General features: G+C 62.7%; 1 protein-coding gene across 2 annotated transcripts; it reads right to left on the bottom strand.

The window, feature by feature from the left end:
- Positions 1-1,057: 1,057 nt before the first annotated feature.
- Positions 1,058-24,693, bottom strand: FAH (fumarylacetoacetate hydrolase). 2 transcript variants are annotated; one of them, XM_032341917.1, is made up of 14 exons: positions 24,502-24,692; positions 20,247-20,357; positions 19,500-19,621; positions 19,014-19,063; positions 16,655-16,745; positions 14,734-14,831; positions 14,571-14,623; positions 12,475-12,574; positions 11,678-11,808; positions 10,387-10,462; positions 9,022-9,068; positions 7,146-7,247; positions 6,318-6,435; positions 1,058-1,266 (listed from the first exon to the last, which is right to left on the bottom strand). In XM_032341917.1, the coding sequence occupies exons 1-14, from the start codon at positions 24,580-24,582 to the stop codon at positions 1,187-1,189; spliced, it is 1,260 nt and encodes a 419-aa protein (XP_032197808.1). In that variant the 5' UTR covers positions 24,583-24,692; the 3' UTR covers positions 1,058-1,186. The 2 variants fall into 2 exon arrangements, with proteins under 2 accessions (XP_032197808.1, XP_032197809.1); XM_032341918.1 differs by lacking the exon at positions 1,058-1,266 and adding an exon at positions 5,901-6,226 and having other exon boundaries at positions 6,307-6,435; positions 24,502-24,693.
- Positions 24,694-25,721: the final 1,028 nt, after the last annotated feature.

The following is a 25,721-nucleotide window of genomic DNA, read 5'->3' as shown; positions in this document are numbered from 1 at the left end:
TCCCAGAGACTCACTGCTGCTACCTCACACGGTCTGTCTTCCTTGTCCCTCTGCTTACGGTCTGTCTCTCTCCTACTGGAAAGGCCCCCTACAAGGCTGACGGTGGGTGGTTCTGTGCTCTGCTGCATCTCTTGTGCCTAGAAGAGTGCTTGACACAGAGGGGGCTCCCGACAAAGATTTCAGGAACGAACGGATGGCATGATCTGACGGACAGCCTCTGAACGCTCAGCCCCACTCCCAGGCTCTGCCGTGAGGTCCGTCATCTCAAGAAAAGTCATCTTGGACCAGGAACCCAGCTGGGTCTGGGGCTGCCTTTCTGCCATGGGTAGGGCTCACTCTCCCGATTCTCGTGGGCTTACAAGGGAAGCAAAGTGAACCACCAGCCCCTTTTCTGGTCTGAGTTCGGGCGTGTGTGTCCACAACCTGGGGGCTCTGCCCAAGGCTTATAATGTGCTGAGACAGCCACAGAGCCCGTGGACCAAGTCCTTACCTCACGTACCCTCATGAGTGAGCCCCCAAGGAATACTGGGTTTATGGGGTGCTGTGACGACTTTAGGTGTCGACCTGGCTGGGCCATGTTTGGTCCAACATTGGTCTAGATGTTGCTACGGAGGCGTTTTCCAGGTGAGATTAGCATTTGAGTGAGTGGACTTTTGAGTAAAACTCTCCATAATGTGGGTGGGCCTCATCTAATCAGTTGAAGGCCTCGTGAGAAAAAGGCCCGATCTCCCCAGAGCAGCAGGGAATTCTGCTCCACACCACCTTCAAAGTCTTCACTAGGTCTCCAGCCTCCTGGCCCGCCCTGCAAATTGTGGACTTGTCAGCCTCCACAATCACACGAGCCACATCTCTGTACACCTAGGTATCTTCCTGTTTGTTTCTCCGAGGACCCTAACTAGGGCAGGCGCCACTCTCTTCCGCGCCCCAGGGGACGTGTGATGGGAAGGACAAGGATGCGCATCACTCAAGAATGAGGAAACAGAATAGTGTCTCTCAGGAGCCCCCTGGAGCAGATGAAGGGCACGAGTGATGCTCACACACCACGACGGCACAGGCACAGAGTGGGAAGGCCGAGCACACGGGCTTTATTCACCCCTGCGTGAAGCACCAGGCCCACAGCCCCACGGACGGCCGCAGACGCCCAGACAGGGTGGAGAGCTCCTCACGTCCAGCAACGCAGAGACGGTCACGCGGGCGAGAGGGCGGGCAGCACTTTCCCGGCACACTGGCCAAAGCCGATGCGGTACCCGTTCCCCTGGCAGTGTCCTGGGATGGAGAAAGACAGGGTTAGCCACGAGGCTGCCAGGCTCGGGGGGAGCACAGCCCGAGCCCAGTCCGCTGGGCCCAACGCAGGAATGACAAACACATATATTCAACGTTAGAACAGCCGTCCCCAGAAGCCGAGCAGAGCCACAGGGAGACTGAGAGGCAAGCCAGGCACGCCTGCCATCAGGGCACAGCACAGGCTCCGCAGGTTTCCTGTGGGGCCACCCCTCCCCCAAGGGGGCTTGGGTTCAAAGCCCAGGTCTGCGAATGCACCAGAGGCCACACTGTCTGAGTCCCACAGACGCCTGAGGTTCAACCGACGTGGGCTTCAGCCTCCGATCCCACTTCTACAGGAGGAGGGAAAGGCTGTAGGAGGAGGCATCTGGAGAGCGGGGATGCCTGGCTAGATGGGAGTGAGAGGGCGCGGTGTGTGCGGTTCCGAGAGGCCAGCGTGCAGGAGCCGGGATCATCTGAGCTGGGATTTGAAGGGCCAGTAAGAGCTCACCACCGCGGGGACAGTGCTGCGCGGCACGGAGCCCCAGGCCGAGGGCGCGTGTGTTGCCGCGTGAGCCCCAGAGAGGCTGACTACAGGGAGCCCTGACGAGCCGTGTTAAGGACTCTGAGCCTGATTCTGAGGCCACTGCAGCTCACGGAGGAGTTTCCAGCAAGACATGACAGTACAGCTGTGTTTTAAAGAGACCCCGGGGGCAGCCCCAGAGAGAAGGCGGATGGAAACGCCCAGACTTAGGACGGTCAGGCCTCGGCCCAGGCCACTCAGCCTGCATCGCCTCCCCCCAGGCCCTGGGCCTCCTGGAGGCCAGAGCAGGTGAGGGGGTGGCGCCAGGGGCTCCCGCAGGGGCTGGCCATGACCTTGAGTCACACCAACCCACCGCCAGACACCCCCACCTGCTGGAGAGAGGCTCCGAGTCTGGGGCTGTGCCTTCTGGTGCCTCCTGGATACGAGGAGACAAGGGTCCAGCACCCGTGAGAAAACATAAACATCAAAGCGACCAAGTCAGAACGGCAGCCTCCTCCGAGGGCCTTCCTCCTGGCGAGCCGCAGGGACTGACGCCCCTCCTCCTTCCTGACTCGGTCCGTCACACGGCCCCTGCCCTGGTCCCACGAGGGCACCACCCACCTCCTGGACACAGACCATGACTCCATCATCTCCCTTCCCCACCAGCCGTCCCCGTGGGCAAGGCCGGCCACACCCTCCCACCCCACACTGCACAGCAGGTGGCCGAGATGGGTTCCCCCCGACAGGGCTGCTGACGGCGTGGGCCGGGTGGCCCCACTAGCGAGGCTGGCTGTGCATGCCGGGACGCTCAGCGGCATCTCAGACTCCTGCTCACGACAACCAAAGTTATCTGCGGACCTGCGGGATGTCCTGAGGGCAGAGCTGTCCTGGCTGAGCCCACGGGGCCAGAGGACAAAAGGAGCCACACCCAGCCGGGGAGGTACCCCAGAGCATCCGCAAGCCCCCAGGATGCTGCTCCCGGGTCTAGAGAGGAGAAGCTGGGACAGGTGTGTCCATGCAGGGGTAGAGGGACCCGAGAGGTCAGAGCCAGCTCCCCTGCCTCTCCCCTGCCACCACCAACTCTGAGAGCGAAGGTGAAAGCATTACCCCCCCCTTCTCTGGAAGGGCTAAACCTCCCCAGCCCTCCCTGGACACTGAGCTGCGGCCCACTCCCCTCCGCTCCATCCCACCAATGGGGGTACAAATCCATGGTGCAGCCCAGTCCCCCAGCTTCCCAGAAGGCCGCTCCTGCCGGCACACACTGTCCCCGACAGCAGAGCCCAGGGGGTGTGGGACCAGCCTCAGGGAGCAGCGCCGGGCCTGAAACCAGGGGTTTCTCTGCCACCGGAGCGTCAGGAGGGCCCAACCGCATCACGGCACAGAACCAAACCATAGGAAACAACCTCAGAAAGCAGATGGGGGAGGGTTGCGACCTTTGCGGAGGGCGACAGTGGTGGGCTTTGTGTCCCAAGGCCATTGGCTGCATTCTGGGACGGCCACCTGCACACCGTGTGGCTCTGGTCCAAGTCCTTGACCGCCCGTGACCTCCAAGGGCTTCTCTGTAAACCAGAATAACGGCACCGCGGGAGCCCCGGTGGCGATGCGTGTGGGGAACACGCGGCTCCTGGCCCGCGGCCCCCGCCCCGTAAACCACCGCGCTGCTGTGTTCCTCGTGCAGCTCTGCGTCTGACGTCAAGATTGCCCCCAAGAGCGTCGGGCTCAGGATGGGGCTGATTCCACACGTCACGTTCTCCTTCTCTATGTCCCTGGGGAAACGGTCCAAGGTAATAGATACCAGGGAAGAGTCTGTATCAACACCGGAAGAAAGGAGATCCTGCAGGGGATGGGGCTCTGGGGGCCAGGGGACACGGGGGGGAACAACAGCGGGGCATGGTCCATGGACGGGGGAGGCCTCCTCGCCCAAAAGTGGGCCACGGAGGGAGCACGAGGATGGACACCGTCTGCGGGGCTCACGGGGGTTGGGGGAGCCGCGGAGCAAGAGTGGAGAGCAAACAGACGCACAGCCTGAGCTGCAGGGCTGCAAGGGAGTGGTGTGGCTGCACCGATGGGGGCTGAGACCCTCCCACAGCCACATGGGCCCCTGGCTGGTGCCGCTGCCTGATGGCTGGTGGGGGCCCCGGGGCAGGGACAGGGAGCTGAAGCTGCCATCCCCTCCTCTCCCATTCCAACTCCCTCCCCACCCAGAACTCCAGAAAACACTTCGGGCTTGGTGTCTAGACACTAAGGGAGGGCCAAGGGCCTGCAATGGGTCCAGAAGCATCAAAGAAACCCTGGAGATAAGACTGGCCGCAGACAGGACCGTGGCCACAGAGAGGTCCACGGCCACGGAGAGGACCGGTGCTGCACCCCAGCTTCCCGCCAGCAAGCAACCCGCCGGCTGTCAACCTGAGCTCTTTGCTCTATAACCCGGGGCAAGGAGTCCTGGGCCGGGGGCTCCCGTGAGTGTAAGACGGAGTCCAGGCGGCGTGCACTTACAACAGGGTTGTAGGTGTAGCAGGTTCTCAGCAAACCTCCGCGGAGCTGGAGTCCGGCTGTGACGGGGCCATGGGGAACGGTGAGGCCCGAGCTCTGCCTGCACCTTCTCTACCAGCTCCGCATCGCTTACTCAAGCGAAAGCGCACGACTCCCGCTGTGCGTCCGCACACAGTCAGCCTGCAGAGACCCGCGGGCCCGCCGCCAGCCCTGGCAGCACCGTGGAATCGGCTGACCCACGACCCCAAAGAACTCGGGTGCTCAGCTCTGGAGCCCGGACCGCCCCTCACACCGCACTTTCTGCAGGCGTGAGTAAGTTAGGGTCCTGGATGCGGGGATGACCCCAGCGGGCCCTAAAGGCCATCGCGAGCGCGTCACTGAGACGGGAGCCGCGGAAGAATCCGGGTGAGGACGGATGGAGAGGGTGGAGGGATGTGGCCGCGGGGGGGCACCGGGAGCCACCAGCAGGCGGCTGAGGCCGGAGCGGGTCCTCCCCGAGAGCCACTAGAAGGAGGGTGCCCTGCCAACACTTGGGTTGCAGACTTCTGCCCCCTGGAACTGGGAGAGAGTGAATTTCTGGTGTTTTAAGCCAGCAGGTGTGTGGCCATCTGTGACAGCAGCCGAGGAAGGAATCCAGGCTGCTACTCCAGCCGGGACACACACGCACACAATTAACCAGAATCCGGTGTCCTAAGGGCACGACCGGGGCTGAGCGAGATGGGAGCCCACGGGCACACAGGTGTCCGATGGGGCTCCCCCAAGGGCAGGGCAGCATCAGAGGGGCGGCAGGTGCACACTGGAAGCAAGAGGCCCCAGGGAGCCAGGAGGCGGCCCGGAGCAGACGGGGGACGGGAGCGCAGACCTGAGGCCGGTGTCCAGCGGCAGGACAGACGCAGCGGCCGGACACACGCCGGCAGTCCCAGCACGGAGGGGTGGCTTGGGGCGGGCAGCTGCACAGAGGGGGCGTGAGGCTTTGAAAGGCCGCTCAGCACCCTGTACCCACAGAATGGGGTCAAGAGGCAGCCCACAGAAGAGACAGTGGCCTGAGGACGGGGCCAAGGAAGTAGGGCGACAATGTGGCACTTGGCGTGTGAGCACCGGCACTGGGCGTGCCCACGGACCCGCACGCGAGCGTTCTCAAACACGGGTCTGGAGAGACGCGCGATGCTGAGAAGGAAAACAAGGGCTTCGGAGTGAGTCAGGGTCCCGACGAGAACTGCCCGCATGGGGACCTCCGTCCCAGCACCTACTGGCAGCGAGGCCCCCGGCAAGCGATTTAACCCTGCCAGGGGCTCCCGAAGACCAGACCCTGCATCTGCCTTACTCATGACTGGACCCCAGAACGGGCCTCACAGCAGGTGTGTGAGAACGAAGGAACAGGGGTGCCTGGGGGCTCAGTCATTCAACATCTGCCTTCGGCCCAGGTCATGATCTCCGGGTCCTGGGATCAGTCCCGCACGGGGCCCTCTGCTCAGTGGGGAGCCTGCTTCTCCCTCTGACCTTCTCCCTCTCATGATCTCTGTCTCCAACAGACACATGAAATCTTATAAAATGTCCCTAAATAAAGACGAGGCAGCAGACTCCAGGAGGGTCAAGGACCTGGTGAGGGTCACACTGCCAGTGGGACCTGGGGTGCACTCGGGACAGAGGGCACTGCTGGCCATCGCGGGGCCTTCCCCTCGAGTGCTAACATCTGGCGGGCAGAGCGGCCTGGCTCAGCCGGGTCACAGGACACGGGGTCCCGGCACTGGAAAGCCCAGAACCCCGCGGGGGCCTGCCACTGCTCCCCAGTTCTGCTCAGGAGGAAGGGAGGCAGAGTGGGACTCCCGGGGTCTTTCCGGTCCCGGGATCTGAGGTTTAAAGTCCCCAGTGCCCCGGGGCTGGGGGCAAGGTCACGAGAAGCAGACGTGGCCTGGGAAAGCCAGAGCGGGGATGAGATCAGACGGAGGGTTTCTGGGCCCGCCTGGAGCGCAGTGCGGCCGAAACAGGGCCCGCAGGCCAGGGGGAGACGCACAGAACTGTGAGGCCGGGCCGTCCTCACCTGTTATGATGACTTCGTCGCCGTCCAGTAGAAACTTCCTGGTGTGTCCGTCCCCCAGGTCAATGGCCTTTGTTCCCCTCCACGACAGCTCCAGCAGGGACCCGAAGCTCTCCGGCTCCTTCGTCGCAGCAAGGGGAGGGAAGCTTCACATGTACTTACATCTTGGTGAGCGTGTTGGGGGCAGAGCGGACGCCTGGCAAAGCCGAGGAGCCCCGGGCAGGGACAGGGTGCTGTGCCCCTCAAAGACCCTGCCTCGGTGGGACCTCTGCCCCGTGCCCTGCTGGCATTGTTCGGAACTCGGGCAGCACTAGAACAGGGTGCCCAGGCCTCTGCCCACCCCAGGGGCTGCAGTGAGTGAACCCAGATGCTGCCATGCCCGACGCCCTCCCACTGGGAAGAGATTTCCCATCGCCCCGCGGGCTGCGGTCAGGACCCGGCAGGAAGCGACAGGCATAGGCACCATCCCCTAAGGTTCTATGACTCTTCCACGGGCTCATGGTGGCACGGGGGGCCCGGGGCAATCAAAGAGGGGCCATCTCATCCTGGGAAGGTGCACATGAGCCGGTGACGGCCAGACGCCACGGCCACTCCCTGACTCCCCCCATGTGTCACTCTGTCCCCCAAGCAGAGGAGACAATGTCTCTAGGTCTGCACCTGGCAAGGAAACCCCTCATGCACCGCACCCCAGATGAAGCTGTAGAAGGAGGAGTTGTAAGATGCGGCCCCGGGGTTTGGGGGAAGCTCCTTCCGCAGGACATGCTCAGGGCCTCAGGTCTGTGTGCAGAGTGGGCTGTCTATGCAGGCAGCGCCCAAGGCTCAGAGACTCACCGGCCCGCTGATGGTTCCAGAAGCCAGCAGGTCCCCAGGGCGCAGGTTGCAGCCGTTGACGGTGTGGTGGGTCAGCTGCTGGAGCATTGTCCAATACATGTGCTGTGGGCAGGGACACAGGGACAGGGAAGTGGGCAGGGACACGGGGACAGGGAGGTGGCTCAACCCAGTCTCCTGGTTGGCAGTTGCACAGTCACCCATGACAGACGGCCTCCCCTGGGCTCTCTCCCGGTGCCCCAACCAGCTCACCCCGGTCATTCACCACAACCACGAGCTGTCCTCCCGGGGTCCCCCCTCCCCTCGATCCTGGCTGTGCTCTGGCCTCAGCTCCCCTGCTCCCTCAGGCATCCCCAGCCAGCCTTCTCCAAGAAGGCCGACCTTCTCCCTGCTCAGATACTCAGTCTACAACCTGCCCATCTGCCTGCTGCCCTGTGAATACCCTGGGGTCCCGAGCTGGTGTGCTTTTGAACCTCAACAAGCAGAGGCTTCTCTGCCTACCCCCGCCCCCATACTCCGTGTCTACCCTGTCTCCCTGGCTCTGAAGCTCAGAGCCAGCAGGATGTCAGCCGGGCCTGGGAACGAAGGAACAAGAAGGGGGCTCCGCCTGGGGAAGGGGGCCGAGGACACGGGGCCATCCAGATGCTCAGAGGCAGTGCCCGCCCACGCCTCTCCGCGCCCACAGCCGCTGAGATCTGCCGCTCCTGGAACCACACGTCCAGATGCAGGAGAACTTGGAATGGGCTCTTGCCCCCTGATGTCTGAGCTGCCTAAGGAGCCCAGAACAAGGCCCCGTTAGAAGGGAGACTACAGGAGGCAGGACTCTGTTGCTCGGAGAATGCTCACGTGTTCGGAAAACACATGAAAAGGTGCCCAGCTGTGTGACTCCCTAGCGAGACGCAAACGCCTCGCTCAGGGCTTGGAGCAGCTCGAGGGCCAAGGTGCAGGGCAGCCCCACCGGGCAGGACGAGCAGCGAACGGCCGCCGGGAGAGGACAGGCTACGGGGGGTGTGCAGGCTGCCTCAAGCTCCTGGGGACCACGTCTGAGTATAGACACCTATGGGCTGTGCGAGCCAGCGGCGGCGCTCCTGGACACACCCCACCGGAAAGTGCCCGCGCACCCATTTCTGTACTGGATTGTTCCCAGGGAGTCTGTCCTCGCCCCAGAGGAAAACAACACATGCGTCCACCAAGCATGGAGCGGAGAACCGGTGCTGGGCTGTCTCCGGAGACAGAAAGTCCGGTGGACCTACAATAACGGACCACAGCAGACGGCAGCGCCACGAGGACCAGCCGCCCGGCCCAACCGCACGGCCACAACTCGGGAGCAAGGGAAGCCGGAGGGGAGAGAGCGCACGCTGTACCCTCCGATTCCATAAAACTGAACAGCAGACTGAGTTCACGGTCCCCTTGCGGGGGGAGGGGTGAGATGACATGACTGGAGGTGGCGGGGGGGCCGTGGAGGGCCTGCAAATCTCCCGTTCCCCAGCCCGGCTGCTGGCCATGCAGGGATGCTGACTCTGAATGTCTAGGTTTTCCTGCGTGTGTGTTCCGCTTCGATGAGAAGCTCGGTTAAAGCAGGTGGAAGTCGCTCGGATCAATCCGTTCCCCGCCAGGACAGAAGAAGCCCATGGACCCTTACATGAACATCGATCACTCCCCCAAGGAAATCACCAGTCATGTCCACATGGTCTATATCTGGAGGGGTCTCCATGGCCTCGTGGTCTCTTTGGAAAGGAATAGGGCCACAGAAGCTCCAGCCCCATGCACTGAGCCATCACCGTATCCCAGCATGGAAGCAAGCCTCCGGTTCCTTCCCGGAAGGATGACCCCACCTCCCACCCTTCCAAGAAGCGGTCAGCCCGGCTTCAAAGCTCACCTTAAAATTGGACTTGCACACCGTGGCTGCCCGGCTCATTCCTTCTCCTGTTGGAAACACAAGCAGTGTCAACAAGGGGACGTGACTCCTTGGATCAGGGAGGGGGACCACTTATAAGGTAAGCGGTTCTGTGGCCCGTGAAACAGGCAGCTCACAGCACATCGGAGCGGGGACCTGCCCGGAGGCGAGCGCCGGGACACTGTGTGCAGGTCGGAGCCTGTCTGCCTCTCCCCAAGACGGGCAGCGCCAGGCTCACGATGTACGTCAGCAGGATTTATGAACCAGGCCGGGACCCCAGGCCATTAGCCGTGCTCACACCTAGAAAACCCTTTACTCCCTCAGAAACCTTGGCCCTGGCTTCCCCTTTGACACTGCACAGAACAGGTGTGCTCTTTGGCCGAGGTCAGGTCAGGGTCCCCATGCCTACCCTGGGCCAAACCTGTCACCCAGATCCCAGCTGGGGCCGTGAGAACACCACATTCAGGATTGTGGCAGGGACGGCGTCTTGGAAGCCATCCCTGAGCTCGGTCCTCTCCCTCTAGATCTTTCTCTGTCTCTGGACACCACGCCTCCTTGATAATCATCCCGTCCCCCACTGGGCATTCCCCTGGATGTTTCTAGGCAGACAGATGAGCCTAAGACAGAAATGGGCCCCAGAGAGGGTCGGTGGGTCGGAAGAGACCAGCCTAGATCCAAGGACACCAGGTTTTCCTCTCAGCCTGGCCAGTAGCCCCCGAAGTGACCTGGGGTGAATCCCTTGTCCTCTCTGAGCCTCATCTTGCCGCAGCGTAACATGAAAGGACAGATGGCACCCTGGGGCGGACAGACTCAGCCATGACCCGCAGAGGCAGAGCCCCAGAGCAGGGGCGGGGCGGGGCGGGCCCGAGCCACGGCCTGCAGAGCCCCACACCTGCCACTAATGTTCTACGAAGAGCCTCCAGGGCACGCAGGCCCCACCTGCGAGGCTTTGGGAGCCGACCCAGGGTGGGGTGTGGGGGACCGCTGTGGGGCCCCAGAGAGCAGGGCCAGGCTTTCCAACAGGCCCGGGATGGAGCGTGGGGCGTGCACGGAGGCTGGGCGGGTCCTGGCTGGCGGGCGGCAAGGGGACTCAGGCAGAGGCTGGAGGACCCGGACTCCGTGCCGTCTGGCAGCGACAGGCCGCTGATGCCCTGTGGGCCCCTGTGGTGTCCTCTGAGCACGGGGTATCCCATCCCTCTCCTCCCTTTGCAGGACACCCCGCAGCAGGTGCTGCCCTCTCCCTGCCCCGTCCCCGCCCCCCAGGGGCTCAGGAGCGATTGGGCAATGGCACACGGCCACCTGAGCCCACCTCGGCCTTGGACACACCACCCGACTCCATGGCAGTACCTTTCAGGGCGACGGAGAGGCTGATGTCGAACGTGTAGGGCCGGTCGTGGCGCAGATACGGGAGGGGCTTGGGGTCCTATGAGGGCCAAGCACAGTACAGGGGCTGCTGACAGATGGTGCCGGCCTGGGGGGCCCCCAGAGTGTACAAGCACCTGCTCCCCCAGCACGGGGCCCCCCAGTCCCCCAGGTAGGAGACCCCTACACAGCAGGGACCAGGGTGGTCTCACAGTCCAGGCTCAAGAAAGAAGCCTGGGGAAGACCACCCACAGCTCAAGGGCACAGGGGTCAGACCAGAACTGTCCCCAGAAAGCCAGGGAGCAGGCCCTGTGGAGGCAGCCCCACGGCCAGGCCACGGAGTCCACACGGCCGCCCACCCACCGCAGTGTCCCCGGACTCGCAACGCACGAGTAATGTGGGGTGACTGTAACAGTTACGGGTTTCTTTTTATGATTAACTTGCTGGCTAGTGACACAGGCAGGGATATAAAGCAAAAACAAACAAAAAACCCTTCCTTTTCTAAATACATTGAGTTTGAAACCGGGACCTGCTTTAAAAGAAAACTTCGAATAAGTAACAGGCCCCATGGAGACGGTGTTGGGCAGGGCCGGCTCCCAGGAAGGTGGACAGGAGAGGGGCAGGAGGGATGCAGCGGGGGCCGCGGGGGGGCTGCTTCACGAGGAATCAGCTCGCAGGGGGACTCCAAGCTCTGAACACAACAGATGTGAGTGCGGGAGGGCAGTGCGGGTGCCGGCGCCCCAGGAGGGAGTTGCGGGGGCAGCAGAGGGCTGAGAGCATCCGGGCCTCGGGGAGACATGGGAGGCAGGGGACAGAGCGCGGGGAGGGGCGGGGGGCTGCCAAGTGTCCAGGAGGGAAAGGTCACAAGGCGGGAGGCCTGGAAAGTGGGGTTGAGACCAGGACCCAGGCTGGCTCCAGGCTGCACTCTACAAGTTGGGCTCCAGGGGGCGCCACCGCACAGAGAGGAATTTGGCGAAGTCGTGCAAGGTGGCGGCATGGGCAGGACCCCTTCTCTCCCTGCCCGCTGGCCTCCGAGGACTCCGAAGGGTGCCGAATTCTGTGTTTTCCCTCAAGAGCTGTGCGGGGAGTGGGGAAAGCCCAGGCAGGATGTTTGGTGCCAGGCCTGCCTGGGGTCACAGCAAGGGGTCCCCCAGCACGTGGGTCCACGGGGGGCTCCGAGCTTGGCTGCAGATGCCCACAGTGTGGACGGCTGGTGGGCAAGCAGCCGGCGAGGCAGAGGCCCCGCGGGGCAGCTTCCCGCAGAGCCCACACCTACCTGCTCCGGGTTGGGCACGACGAACGGCATGAGGGCCTCCATGGGCACCACCCACGGGGAGATGGTGGTTCCAAAACTCTTCCCGAGGAACGGCCCAAGAGGGACATACTCCCACTTCTGAATGTCCCGAGCTGCAGAAGAAGGGCCGAGCAGGGCCCCAAGGCTCTGTCCTCCCTCTACCGAGGAGCACCGGACAGAGCCCGACCCCAGCCAGGCTGCCCAGGACCATGGGGACCACGGGCAACAGCGTTCAGGGCCAAGGACAGAGGTCCTTTGAGGTCACTGTGCCGGATTACAGCAAAGAGAAGGAGCAGGCAGGCATCCCCCCAGGAAGGAGCTGGAAGCTCATCCTTCCCCGGGGGTGAGGGGGTGGGAGGGAGGCGGGGACTCAGACACTCGGCACAGGGGTCAGGAGCCGCTGCGACAATGAGCTGCTTTAGTCTGAAATCTCTGCCCAGCGACTAACTATAGTTAGTCTGAGCCCCAACCCATCCCTGTGAACGGGGGCACACAGGGCTGCAGCACCCGGTGGGGCCTGGGCACAGAGGTGCTCAAAAATGTCAGTTTTGTCTCCAGGTAGCTTCCAGGAACACCAGAGATCAGAGCAGGGCGGTAACTGGCCCGGGACCCAGAGCAGAGATGTCTGCGTGACCCCCGAGCCACGCTCCCAACCTCTGGCCAGCACCAGACCCCGAAACCATCCACGGCTGCTGAGACACGGCCAGTACCCAGACTTCAGCCAGAGCAGGGCACGCACAGGGAGCCTGGCCTCAGGACGCGCCCTCCCCAGTAATTACCACTCCAGTCGTTCATAAGGACCATTCCAAAAATGTGCTCATGGGCCCTGGAAATGGGGATCGGCTCTCCAAAGTTGTTCCCAGGGCCTACAAAGAAAGCCTGACGCGGGGGAGAAGTTGATCAGTGGGGGCACTGGCCTGGAGGGCGGAGTCAGGCGTCTCCAAGCCGGGCCAGGGACCAGGACTGCCCCCGGGGACCCAGGTAGGCTATGAATCCGTTGCATTTCTAAGTCACGAATGTGCCTGAGCGGACAGTGGGTCACCCTGGGAGAGTGGGGACCACCCACGGCCTCCTGACCGCCCTGGACCCTGTGACTTCCCCGCTCCCCCACCCCTAGCAAGCCCCAGGCCGCTGTGCCCCTTCCCCTGCAGGTCTGCACCCACCCCCCCACGCTGCAGTTCAGCTATGACGTGAAACGACATGCATTTCTGCATCACAGCTACGCCGGGCTTATGGGGGACAGAAATCCCGGGGTGTATAATCGTGTCACAAAATATCAGAAGCCGGCCTCCATAACGCAGCCAGGAGGGCCAGAGAGGGCATCCCCCACGGCCCCCACCCCGCCACCCTCCCCCTCTGCAGAGGCGTCCCCAACACAGTGCTGGGAAACCAGCAGAAGCCCGAGACATCATCACAGGGAGAAACGGGGAAAACAGTGGTCAGACCCACACAGAACTGGCTGTGACACTGGCAAGACCTGTCAGTTTGATTTGTTCTGTGACAGTGTTTCAACACAGCAAATCTTTCAATCGAGATTTAAAAATTTAAAAAACCAGGGGCACCAATTTCTGCAGAATCTTAGCACCACCGAGAGTGGGTCGTCCGTGCTCCCCACCCTGCACCGTCTCCGCACATCGCTGGGCCTGGTGTCCACCGCCAACAGGACCAACACAGGCGGGGCGGCGGCCTGCAGGCCCCCTCAGACCCACCCTGTTCCCCCCGGCCTCTCTGGCGCCACCAGGCTGGCCCACTCCTCTCGGGGTCCGCAGGGCACCCTTGCCGCAGGAAGCAGGGGGCTGGCTGGGAAGGCCTTGCTATAGGGAAGTGCCCACGCATTCCTGCCTCTGGGTGGAACCCGTGGAGAATCACAGGGCAGGACCGGAGGGACAGGGATCCAGCTTGCCTCCAGCCAGCCCTGGCTTCCCACAGCCCCACCCGGCGGCCCCACAACCCCTCCTCCTCCACCTGCTGTCTCGGACACTCACAGGTCCCCAGGACGCCACCTGAAACCACAGGTGCCGACAGTGGGAAGGTGGGAATTCCTTGCCGCCCACCTGCCCGCGCGTGCCCCCGCGGGGCTGCGCTCCTGCCCTCTCGCTGCCCACAGAGCTGCGCCAGAGTCTTCCCGCCTGGTCCAGCTCCTCCCCTGTCACTGTCTTCTTCCCCGCTCCGTGGGGACTTCCCAGAGTTCAGCGCCCCTGGTAGAGTGCCCAGCCCTGCAGTGTGGGGGGTGCTCGGGGACGCATGCCAGCATCCGGGGGCGGAGACGACGGTAGGTGCCGCCATGCGGGACGCGATCCCCGGGGAGAGCGTGAGGAGGGTGCTCAGAGGCTCTCCGTGTCATTTCTTACAACTGAGTGTCATTCTGCAAGTGTCTCAAACAAAAAGCTTAATTTAGAACCTGCAGGCCTGAAACAGCCACAGTCCTGACATTACGTGGGCCCGAGCTCCGCAGCCGGGTGGGTGGGGCCGGGGGGAGCTGGGTGGGGCAACCCCGTCGCACAGAGTCCGTCCATACAGAACACACACAGGCGGGACGAGCGGGGGCAGACGCCTGGCTCCTGCGGAAATACAGGGCCTGCCTCGGCCAATCACTCTCTAACCCTGCTCCCCGCGTGTCTCTGTCAAAGGGCACCTTGTCCATCGTCCGCTGGTGACTCAGGAACAGAACGCCAGAGCACTGCCCAGCGCTCCGATTCCCTCACTCGGGGCGTATCCGCCCGAGAGCCTTGCGACTCTGTGGGGACTGCGGGGGACGTGGCCGGTCACCCCTTCGCAAGTTCACGAACACGGAGGCAGGGGAAGGAGCCCGAGCGGCCCTCCCGCGGAGCGCGGCTGCGGTGGGACACCCACACGGAGGCGGAGGCCGGCTTACCATCTCCAGCTCCAAGTCCAAGAGCCTGCAGGCGCCGTAGACGGGCGGCTTAGCTGGAAGGGCGGCAGGAGAGAGAGGCTGTGGTGGGGGCCGGGCCCATGGAACCGGCCACGTGGGCACACGGAGCGGACACCAGTGAGGCCCGGGCGCTGGGGCCACTTACAGTCGTCGGGGCTCATCTGGCCCATGGGCCTGCGGATCGGGGTGCCGGACACGACGACGGAGGAGGCGCGGCCGTGGTAGCCAACGGGAATGTGCAGCCTGACGGGGGTGGGGGGGGAGGCCGACCGTTACACGCCACAGAAGAGATTTCGACAGTTTCCAGAGTCAGAAACAAAAAGGAGTGCACACACATACACGTGGTTCCAAAGCCCAAAGGCCGCCCCAAGCATCCATCCACGGGCCAAGGGGTAAGCACAGTGTGGTCTACACACGCCGTGCACAGGGACCACCGTGAGCACAAACGCTGGAGGAGGGGCTGGCCCCCGCCCTGACTCAGGGGAGCCGCAGCAACACCGTGCTGCCGGCTCGGAAAGGCTGGCACGAGTCTGCTTCAGAGCCATTGCGGACAGCGGTGCACCCAGAGCCGGGGAGGGGCCGGCGAGCTAGTGCTTCACGGGGACTCAGCTGTCCCAGATGAGAAAGTTCTGGAGGTCAGCTGCAGCCTCCCAGAGCTGGAGAAGCAAGGGCACAGACTGTCCCCTGAGGGCTCTGAAGGGAGCACAGCCTGGCTAGAACCTCGGCCCCAGGCCGGCCCCCAGAGCCCCAAGGGCTCCACGTCTGTCGTCAGAAGCCACCGGTTTAGCGCAGTCGTACGGCTGTCCAGGAAGCAGAACCAGGACCACAGGACAGAACCATGCGGACAGGGACATTCCAGGTGGGCTGCACGTCTAAACCTGTGCCATATAAGGCTCCAGGAGGTACACAGAGCAAAGCAGACTATCTCTCAAGTCCTTGGACTGGATAAAGCCTCAGGACCCCAGGAAAGCGAATGTCATTTAAAAAGATGACGGACATGTTCAAGTTTACGAGAGTGTAAAGCTTCTGTGCGGGGAAAGACAGCCAAGTAAGAGGACGCCACGCCGGGAGGAAGGATTTACCCTGCTCCACAGCGAAGGGTCCGTGTCTATGACCTGCAGAACGTTCCTCCAGACTAATGAGAGAGCAGGGACCGCACCGAGAAGCGGGCAGGGAGAAGGCCAGAACGTGTGGGAGAGTATGGGAAACCGGCAAGAGTCTGGCCCCTGGGGGAAGGGAGTCAGAGGGTGGGCGCACCCACACCCCGCGTGGTAAAGGACACGTGCAGAGAGTGAGAAGGGCATAGCCGTGGGCCGCCTCACCTCCGACACGGGAGAGAGGCGCGTTCGCTCCCACCTGCGGGAGGACACGGCCCGGCTGCCCCCCTCGGCCGGGAGCCTGTACCCCAGAGCCTGGTCTGGCCCGGACTCGCCTGCCCTGCTCTGCGGCCTTGGCCTCGCCGCTGCACATCTCTGGGTCATTAACCTGCTGTCTCTGTCCCTCGTCCTCCCTCATCTCGATTCCGAGGGACGTCCCCTACCACCCCAGGGGACAACACAGCATCTGGCTCCCTGTTCCCAGTGGGGCGTGGCCTTGACCTGGGAGTCAGGAGCCGCCCCTGGCCCCGTCTGTCCTTGGGCAAGCGCACCCTCCTCAGCCTGCTTTTGCCCCACGAAACGGGGCTAACGGTGGTCCCAGCCTCGGAGACACCAGCAGCCCCCGTGCGGATCCCAGAAATGAACTCGGCTCACGCTGTGGGCTGACCACACTTTGGCAAAGAGCACGGGTGCGCCTGAGGCACGGAGAAAGCTAGGGTGCGAGGCGTGCCCACAGAGCCGTAATCCACGGCTTACGAAGGAAGGAGCCTAGAAGGGCCACACATGCTCGGGGACGGACCTCCGGCCCCTGTTCTCTGGATGAAGGGGCCTGGAGGACAGAGGGGCGGTCCCTCTGAGGAGGGACGTGGTGGGTCCCCCACCCCACCCTGGTTTCTTGACCCTGGGAAAACGGGCTGCTGGAAGGGGAAAGGCCGGCTGTGCGCTGGTGCGCCCCGGGCCCCGACACACCAGTTAGGCATCAGCGCGTTCTCCTTGCCGCGGAACATGATCCCCACGTTGGTGGCATGCTGCCGGGACGAGTAGAAGTCCGTGTAGTCACCTGCAGGGGAGACACGAGAGGTCCCCAGGGTGGCCGGCTGCCCGGCACAGGGAGGGTCGGTCTCAGAGACGGGACCACCAGGCGTCTGGGCCACACCGGGCCCCGGGAGCACACCCCAGCCGCGCAGTCCAAAGCCCGGCTCCAGGTGCCGCACAAATGGGCCTCACTCACGGTTTGTTCTGAACCACGAGGAGCAAGGAGCCAAGACTGAAAGAGACCACGGACACCCTCCCCCTCCCGGGGCTTCCCGCCTCACCGCTGCCGGCCCAGGGCTCTGCTCCCCGCGCCTCTGCTTGAGCTGCACCTGCTCCCTGCTTGTCTGGGCCCAAACCCTAGCAACACTGTGAGGACCTTTCCCCCACTCCTTCTGGCAGGACTGATCCAGGAGGGAGAGGAGGAGGAGGGGGAGGAGGGACGGGTGGAGGAGGGGAGGGAGGAAGGAGGTGGGGGGGGACAAGGAAAGGAGGAAGAGGGGGAGGGGGAGGAGGAGGACACAGGTTCTATGGCCCGGAGGCGGAGAAGGGGGCGCACTGCCTTCACCGTCCGACCCCAGAGGTAACGGCCGAGGGATTCTTGGGAAGAAGAAATCCGTAACCAAAACCAAGAAAGGTCACACCCAGGCCCCACCCTACAGGGCACGAAATGACCAAATAAAGTGCGTTATCATGGTGGGCGTCCGGCTGGCTCGGGGAGGGTACGCGTATGACTCTTGATCTCAGGGCTGTGAGTTGGGGGGTAGAGATTACTTAAAAATAGAATCTTTGGTAAATAAATACATAGATAAGTGCTTATCCCGATCCCGGTCACAGCCCTAAAGGGACGTGCTCCCCTGCCCCTGCGGGGGTCACCGCGGCCCTCGGCAGACATTCCAACAGTAATCCTTCAAAACGCTGTGAGACGGCGTCTTCTGAGCCATGACAAGGGACGGCCGCATGTCCCTGCGCCCACTCGGGAGGAACTCAGGGCTGCGTACTCCGCCGTGAGACCCCACCAGGGCCCTGGCAGGAGCCCAGCACACAGCGGTCCCGAGGGGGTCCTCGCAGAGCTCCCACTGCCTGTCTGTCTTCAGTAGCTGGTGTAAGTCCACATCCTGATCGCAGGCGGGGGGCTGGCAAAGGTGGCGGACAGGAAGACGCCCCACCCTCCCGGGACAGGCACGCGATTCCAGAGGCCCTGCCAGAGTCGTGTGCACGATGCCGATGAACGGTTCACTCCAACGTCACCCAGTTGGTAACTTGTGTGTTACATGTATTCTACCCCAATTCAAACCCATTTCTATAAGACCGCCTTAACGAAAAGCTCGTTTCTCCTTAACAAAAAGTAAAGGCTCCAGGAGACACAGGGAAGGAGTTCGGGTGATGCTGGGATGGACAGAAAGGCTCATGCGCAGCGTGAGGCCGTCTTCGTGAAGCCTCCAGGAGAGGTGGCACTAGAGAGACGGCAGGCGCCTGGCGTGGGCGCAGGGCCGAGGGGCTGGTGTCTCAGGAGCCGGCGGGGGCCGGGCTGCAGCCGTCCTGCAGGCCCCATCCTCACTGGGGGCGGGGACTTGCCCCCACAGGAGCTGCCCAAAGGAGCAACACAGGCGGCAGGAGGAGGAGAGCCCTTGGAAGGTAGTGGCGGCTGCGGAGTCAGGCGAGGCGGGCGGCTTGACCCGTGCACTGTGCTCTGCCCCTTCAGCTGCTTTAACCCACACACCCTAGGAGGGGGTAAGGCCTGACGCACGGACCCGTCCTTCGAAGGACATTCCCCACCAGGAAGGCCCCCTGGACGCTGTGCGAGGACGCAGGCTGCAGAGACAAACGGGGCAGGCACAGCACAAGGCCTGCCGCAGCCTCGCAGTCCTGGGTTCCCGAAGCCCGGAACAGGGGCACCAGCACCCAGAGTGTGCAGGGCCTCTCTCTGCTTCAGCTAAGGGAGTCTGCACAAGGGCAACTCGCCGACTGAAACCTCCACCAGACACCCTGCCGGGGGCTCCGACGGGGGTTCTCCAGGACCCTCTTTCCTCAAACCCCCGACTCAGACTCACAGATGAGCTGAGAGCATGTCCTGTGGCTTCGAGGACAGAGCGATTTGCTGTCAAGGGAGCCAGTGCTAACTGCAAATTCCGGCAGCCGGCAACCCCCCACGAGGGCTCTGGCTTTCAGACTAGCCTGGGTCCATGAAGGGCAAGGGGTAGAGCCCTGGACCCCGCCCCATTCCCACCCCCGCCAGGCAGCCCTCCAGCCATCCTGGTCCCCTGAGCGGCTCCGGTGCAGGGACCCTACGTACCTATGGCAGCCGGCAGGTGCATCACAGCTGAAGCCTGGGCAGTGAACGCCCTGTAACACAGAATCGGGGCCTTCAAGGTCAAGCACAAAAGGGGAGGGGGGGGGTCCCTGCTCTAGCCGTCCACCGCAGGCTCGGACCGAACCAGCCCGGGAATCCTGCTCTTGGTCTCTGGCCAGCACCCCAGGCTGGCCAGGGTCCGAGCAGGCTGCAGCAGGCCTCCTGGGGAGGGCCTGGGCCTGTGAGAGCCACGATGCCTCCTCTCTAGAAAACAAGCCAAATTACTCCTTCTCTGAGAGCCACGCATGGACGCGGAAGGTGCTGATGCAGGAGTGGGTCAGACCCAGCCAGGACCCTCCAGTCCAGGCACGTGAGGCCTCCCAGTGGGCCCAGAGCCCCACGGCCAGCATGCAGCGGTGGCTCACAATGGCCGTGACCGCACGGTCCCCTCCTCCCCACCTGCCCACGTCACATCCGCGTGCCCCTCACCGTCTCCGAAGCTCCGTGTCGTCCCGGAGCCTGGCGTGGCTGGCGGACAGCAGGTTCTGCAAGAACGCTCTCGCCTCCTTCCAGGCAGCCTGACCCAGGCCCATGAAGCTGTTGAGGGTGGGCTGCACGGGGACAGAGAGGGTGGACGGCCCATGGGGGAGGCTGGGAGAGGGCTGGCCACCTTCGGGGCCCTCACACAGCCAGGACTTTCTCTCTGGCCCCGGGGGAAAGTGTCCCCCGCCACCCCTGGTTTGCACACGATTGGCAAAGCCTTGGAGCCACAGTGCTGGGTGCTGCCAGGGACCACCGAAGGGGGCTGTGTTCCTGTCCCAGAAGCATACCCTCCATCTGCGGGGGCTCAGTCCCCACGCACCCCACCCCCTACGCGGGGCAGTTCTCAGCCCTGGCGCCGTGAGAGCAGCGGCACCATGGTCTCGGGGCTCCGATCCTAGTAGCCACGTGACATGGGAGAATCGTGGCTCATTTCCGATGAAAGCCCCACCAGGTACCGAGGATCCAGTCCTGCGCCAGAGGGACGGGAGACATGTGTGGAGCTTTCCGCACATGGGACATGCTCGATAAACACTGTCCTCCTTCCTGACCCATGGAACAGATGGACGTCACAGCACCTGACCATTTCCATGGCCGTAAAGTCACGTCCACCCCACAGGGCCGTGGACTTGAGACTGACTCCTGGCTGGTGCCGTCTGTAACAAATGCAGCCAACGCGCCGCGTCAGTGTCCTACCTGATCGAAGACATCCTGGTGTCTGGAGAGGACAGGCCCCGTGAAGAGGTGCTTAATGACACTGAGGTCCAGGATCTGGTCACCAATGGCCACGCCGATCCTTGGCCTTGGCTGGAAGGGAGACGTTTCGTCAGCGCTGGGGAAGGCCTTGGCAGGCGTGATTCTTTACCCGAAAAATCTGGCTAGTCAGGAGCCCCTGGGGCCCCCCTCTAGATGGCCCTCTAAGGAGAGGGACTGAGGAACTGGGTCCTTAGCGCCTGTCCCCAACTCCCTTTGTCTCCCAGTGGGCTGAACTGCCCCAGGGATCTCTGCCCGGGTAGAACCGGCAACCCTCTCTGCTTCCAGGACAAGGAAAGAATCTATGTTCACTAAATGGGAAATAAATCCAACATCCCTTGGAGAGGAGAAGGTGCAAGAGGCCTAGTCCAAGCCCCTTACAGAGGCAAGTCCCCAGGGAAGTTCCTCGGGTACTGCTTGAATGCCTCTGGTGATGAGGAGCTCACCACCTCACTGAGCATCGGGATTATTTCCCGGGATTAACTGAGGCCCTCCCTCAGGGGAATTTCTTTGCACAGCAGAGCAGAGTGTCCCAGGCACAGGGCTGAGGGCCAGGAGCTTGGATAAAAGAGGCCTGCTCTGGCTCAAATGGGATGGAGTCAGGTCATGAGGGACCACAAAGCCAAGCTGCTGAGAACATGTGGGCCCTGACATAAAATCCCAGCTGCAGCTCTGACTCCTGGCCCTTGCTCCTGAGCTTTGCTGGTCAACAAGGAACCAGAGACCCAAGCACCGCCGAGCTCCCAGCTCTCCTGGGTGGCCAGCTCTGCCATTTCAGCTCCAGAGAGCCTAGAGGTGGGATGACAGGCTGGCCTTCTCCTCACTGGCCGCTCATTTCAGCAGGATTCGAGGAGGTGGCCATCTCCTGGTACCCGTTGGGCCCCGGGACTGGGGCAGACGACAGCCACACCATGACCCAGCCCTGCCCGGGGGCCTGGCTACTCCTTCCAGGCGGCCCTTCTGACTCCTCGGGCCCCAGCCTCCCCCTTTGGCAGATGGCAATGCACATGATGGATGAGCTCCTGGACCCCAGTGGCCGCCCTCTGTGGGGTGTGCACAGCAGACCTTGGAGCCATGTTCTGACCTTGGCCCCAGGCCCATTGAAGGTAGGAAGGAGGCAACGCGAGAGCAACCTCCGACACCGGGTGACAAGTGCGGGGCCAGCTTCCCCGGCTGTAAGCCGAGCCCAGAGCGCCCTTGTGTGCCCAGCTGTGACCTGAGGACAGGGGTCTGTCTACTTTAAATGCCAGGGAAAGGGGCACCTGGCCAGCTTTGTCGGTAGAGCTTGTGACTCTTGATCTCAGGGTTGTGAGTTCGATACCCACGTTGGGTGTGGAGATTGCTTAAAAAGGAAGTCTTCTTAAAAAATAAAAACTAAAAACAAAAAATGCAGAGAGTTGAACTCTTTAGTGCTGGATGAGAAGTGGCTCCTGGCCAGGATCCAGGACCCGAGTCCCCACCGCTCTGTCACTCACCATCCTGTCCTTTGGGACGAGTCCCTAGTCCTCTCAGGGCCCAGGGTCCCCTGCCTCATGTGAGGGAGACAGATTGGGAAGAGAGAGCCCACGGGTCTGACTGCGAGAGAAAGCACATGCATTGCCTCCAGATTCTCTCCCACAGACCACGTTCAGAGGAAAGCTTTACCCCACACCCAGGCTGATGAAGACAGAAAAGCATGGGGTTGGGAAACTCTCCCACGTGGGGTCTAGCCCCAGTTCTGCTTCTTACTGGCTGTGAGACCTGCAGCAGGGCTCTTTCCCGTTCAGAGCCTCAGTGTCCCCCTCCATGAAATGTGGACAGTAACGGAATGGCAGGTTTGCTGTGGGAGTTCAATTCATGTCTGTAAATCTCTTATCTCGAGGCCACAGGGCCGACATCCATTCAGATAAAAACAGTTATGAAGCTTCACCTCCACACCAGGAGGACAAAAAGGTCACTCAAGCACCGAGGACAGGGGAAGAATGGGTGCCAACTGTCCAGAAGCAAAGGCGTGGGCTATAGGTTTGGCTGGGGGGGGCAGCAGGGAGCCGGATCAGAGAGGTGACACTGAGGCTGAGTCCTGAAGAGGGGGAGGGAATTAGACCCGCACAGGGTAGAAGGAAAAGTATTCCAGACAGAAGGGACAATCCCTGCTAAGGTCCCGAGGCAGCAAGATGCTCTTAGAATGTTCCAGAAACTGAATGGCAGCCAGTGTGCCTGGGGCAGAGGCAGGGCCAGACTACAGGGAGTCTAACCACTCGGCCAGGGGCTGCAGACCACCACAGGCGGCGTCCCCATAGCCAAGGCCATCATTCCCACCTTCACAGACAAAGCCTCCTGCGTTCTACCAAAACCCAAGCACCCTGAGATGGCGGGAGGGTGTCTTGTGTCTTTGATACCCGACCCCCTCCCAGAGTCTGGCCCAGAGTTGGGGTTCTCAGGTGTTCCCTGAATGAGAGAATGAATGCAGGAATGACAGGAGCCTTGACGAGCAGACCAATCTGGAGAGGCAGCCGCGACCCTGCCAAGTCCACCAAGGGCAGGACAGCTTCAGGCGGTCTGCCCCAGGGGGACGCCCTGAGCCTTCCAGAATGCCCGAGGGGCAGCGTGCTTTTCAGAGGCCATGGGAAGGGACTCTGTCTCCAGCCTCTTCAGTGGCTGTCCTTGCACATTCTAACTGGCCAACAGCAGGGGTTCAGGTCCAAAGGCCACAAGCCACCCTCCAAGGGGCGGTCATCCCGGTCATCCCGGGGTCATCCCGGAGTCCTCCGGAGTCATCTGCCCTAGAGCTTGGAAGAGTGTGGTTGGCTAACATGGGTCAAGGGTTAACCTGCCTCATTGTATTCCTGTCCCTCCAGGGGACCAAGAGTTAACTTTCTGGGCCTTGCAATGTTTGCTCAGGCCTGGCCATTGTGAAACCACACATGGCCTCTTGTAGGCCATGCATTTGCTGCACACAGGCCCACAGAAGGCCCGTCACTTGGGGTCAAAGGTCTGCACTGGGGGAAGGGGCAGACTGCCAGGAGCTTCACTTAGCAAATATTTCCTGAACACTGCTGGGAGCGGGCAGATTCTGGGCTTCTGTGGTTTACAGAGCAAAATATACCGTGAATAAATTCAAGGGAACCTGCTGTCCCTCCATAGGGACCTTCTTGCAGATTTGCTGATAAACCCCTAGTTTTCAAAGATTTCTTTCTACCAATCCGACCACACTTACTAAGTGAAAGCTCCTTCTTCTGTCCATAAGGCTCCTTTTGATCAGCAAGGGAATGCCCGGGAGTCCACCCTCGAGCTCAAAGAATTCTAGCTGGAGGGAGATTAACTTGACATCTTCTAGCTCAAGGCCAGCAAAGGACTCATCAGTCTAAGCTACTAAAAATGCTGAGGACCTCAACATTTTCCCAATCCTAGTTTAAGGATCTACCCTGCGAGATGAACAGTGGCCATAACACAGTGTCTCAGGGGACAGGTAACAAACCGACATGACTCTGGAGGAAGCAGTAAGACCAGGGGCTTCCACGGCTCAGCAGCACTAATCGGGCATTGGGGCACCTGTAAGGCCCATTCGGTTAAACATCTGCCTTCAGCTCATTGAGCCCCACAGCAGTCTCCCTGATCAGACCGGCCTCTGCTTCTCCCTCTCCCCCTGCTCCTCCCCCAACGCCCCCAACGCCCCCCCCCCTCCCGTGCTCGATCTCGTGCTCGAGCTCGCTGCTCTCTCTCTCCCTCTCTCAAAAAAATTAAAATCTTAAAACAACCCTACAAAACAACAGCTGCACTTGCTCTGCTAGCCTGGGAGAGCCAGCGGCAGGTTCATTCCGCATTTAATCCCCGCACACGCCCCCACAAACTGAGGCCCAGAGGCTCAATGATGTGCCCATCCAGAAAGTTACCAGGACCCACATACGGACGCACATACGCTGGGCCAGAGGCTCCTCCAGAGACCGCCCCAAAGCCTCCACCCGCCCCCTCTCACTCCCTCCTGCCCTCAGTGACCTGGGACAAGGGGCTGCCTCCGCGGGGCGCGTCCATCAGGGGAACCACGGCCCTTCCCCACCCCGTGACTTCGGGGCCCTCCGCGGGGCGCGTCCAGCAGAGAAACCAGAGACCCGTGTCCTGCCTGGTGGGCACTGGCCACAGGTTTCCCGGACCGGGGCGAGGGTCCCAGCGGAGGCGGCACCCTCCCGTCCCCGCCCGGAGGCCGAGTGCGGCAGCTCACGTTGCCTGGGGTGGAAAAGACGCCGTAGGGCAGGTTGTGGATGGGGAAGTCCGAATCCTCGGCCACCGCGACGAAGGACATGCTGGTCAGTAGTGAGCAGGGTCTCCGGCTGCACTCAGCTGGGTCAGGCGGGATCGCGCCCCGGGGTTTCTGCTCTCGACCCCAGGCCCCGCCCCCGAGGCTCCTCCCCCCCAGGGCTCGGCCCCCGCGGCCCCACAGCTCCACTGCGGCCCCGCCCCTTCGACCCCCCCATGGCTCCACCCCCATCCCGCTCCCGTGGCACCAAGGCTCCACCCCTTGCTCTCCTCCCTGGGCTTCACGACTCCACCCCGGCCCCGCCCCGTGCCTCCACCCCTGGCCCCACCCCCACCCCGCTTCCCGTAGCTCCACGCTCCGCCCCCGACCCCGCCCCCCGCCCCGTCCCCGCGGCTCCACCTCCCGGCCCCGACGCTCCGCCCCGTCGCTCCTCCCGAGCCCCCGCCCCCCTCCAGGTCCAGCTTCCGCCCCGAGCCCGGGGGCACCGCAGCTCACCTCTGCGGAACGCTCCCGGGTCCTCGCCGCCCCGCACAGTCTTCCCCGCAGAGCCCCGGCCCCCCGGGGACACGCGTCCAGCTGCGGGCCCTAGGCCCCACGACAGCATCCCCCAACCTGGCACTGGCGGCTCCGCCCCGGGTGACCCCAGCCCGGCACACACCCCACCCCCCCCTCCGTCTGGGCTCCGCGAAGTCCCGTGGGCGGCCCGGACTCGGTGAACGCCCCGCCCCGGGCTGGGACAGTCCAGCCGGCGTCCCGCGGACCCGGCAGCTGCGACACTCCCGCTCCGGGCCGCAGGGACCGGCGTGCCTCTGGAAGGCTGAACCTAGTGCGAGTTAAGGCTCAAGTGTAACTCACCTGCTATTTCACGTTCTGACGTCAAAATGACGCCGACAAGCTGACCTCGGACAAGCCACTTAAGCACCTTCTGCCACGCGGGCTTTGTCCTCCGCAGGACAGTGTGGATGTCCATGGCTCCTGCTCCTTCCAGCGGATCTGAGAAGTGGCGCCCGGCACACAGGACACAGGTGCTTGTGTTGCAGAAAGGACGGGAGAGAGAGACACAGACGACAGCGGAGTCACATCCCCACCCTCTGTCCAGGGCCGGCCGTCACAGCCCACCGGATGCAGGTGGCAGGCGGGCCTCCGATGGAAACGCGGTGCTTAGGCCTGAGCAAGCTCAACTC

Source organism: Mustela erminea, chromosome 5 (assembly GCF_009829155.1).
Source record: "Mustela erminea isolate mMusErm1 chromosome 5, mMusErm1.Pri, whole genome shotgun sequence".
NCBI classification, from domain to species: Eukaryota; Metazoa; Chordata; class Mammalia; order Carnivora; family Mustelidae; genus Mustela; species Mustela erminea.
Note: the sequence above shows the minus strand (reverse complement) of the source record. Positions and strands in the feature narration are given on the sequence as shown.

Bases quoted from the DNA above. Each gene is read 5' to 3' on its own strand.
- FAH (XM_032341917.1), bottom strand. From the start codon at position 24,582: ATGTCCTTCGTCGCGGTGGCCGAGGATTCGGACTTCCCCATCCACAAC. The intron at 16,746-19,013 runs GTACGTAGGGTC...TCTCCCCTGCAG, and splicing joins GCACCTGCCGGCTGCCATAG to GTGACTACACGGACTTCTAC. The intron at 7,248-9,021 runs GTGAGCTTTGAA...CCCTGCCCACAG, and splicing joins TGTGCAAGTCCAATTTTAAG to CACATGTATTGGACAATGCT.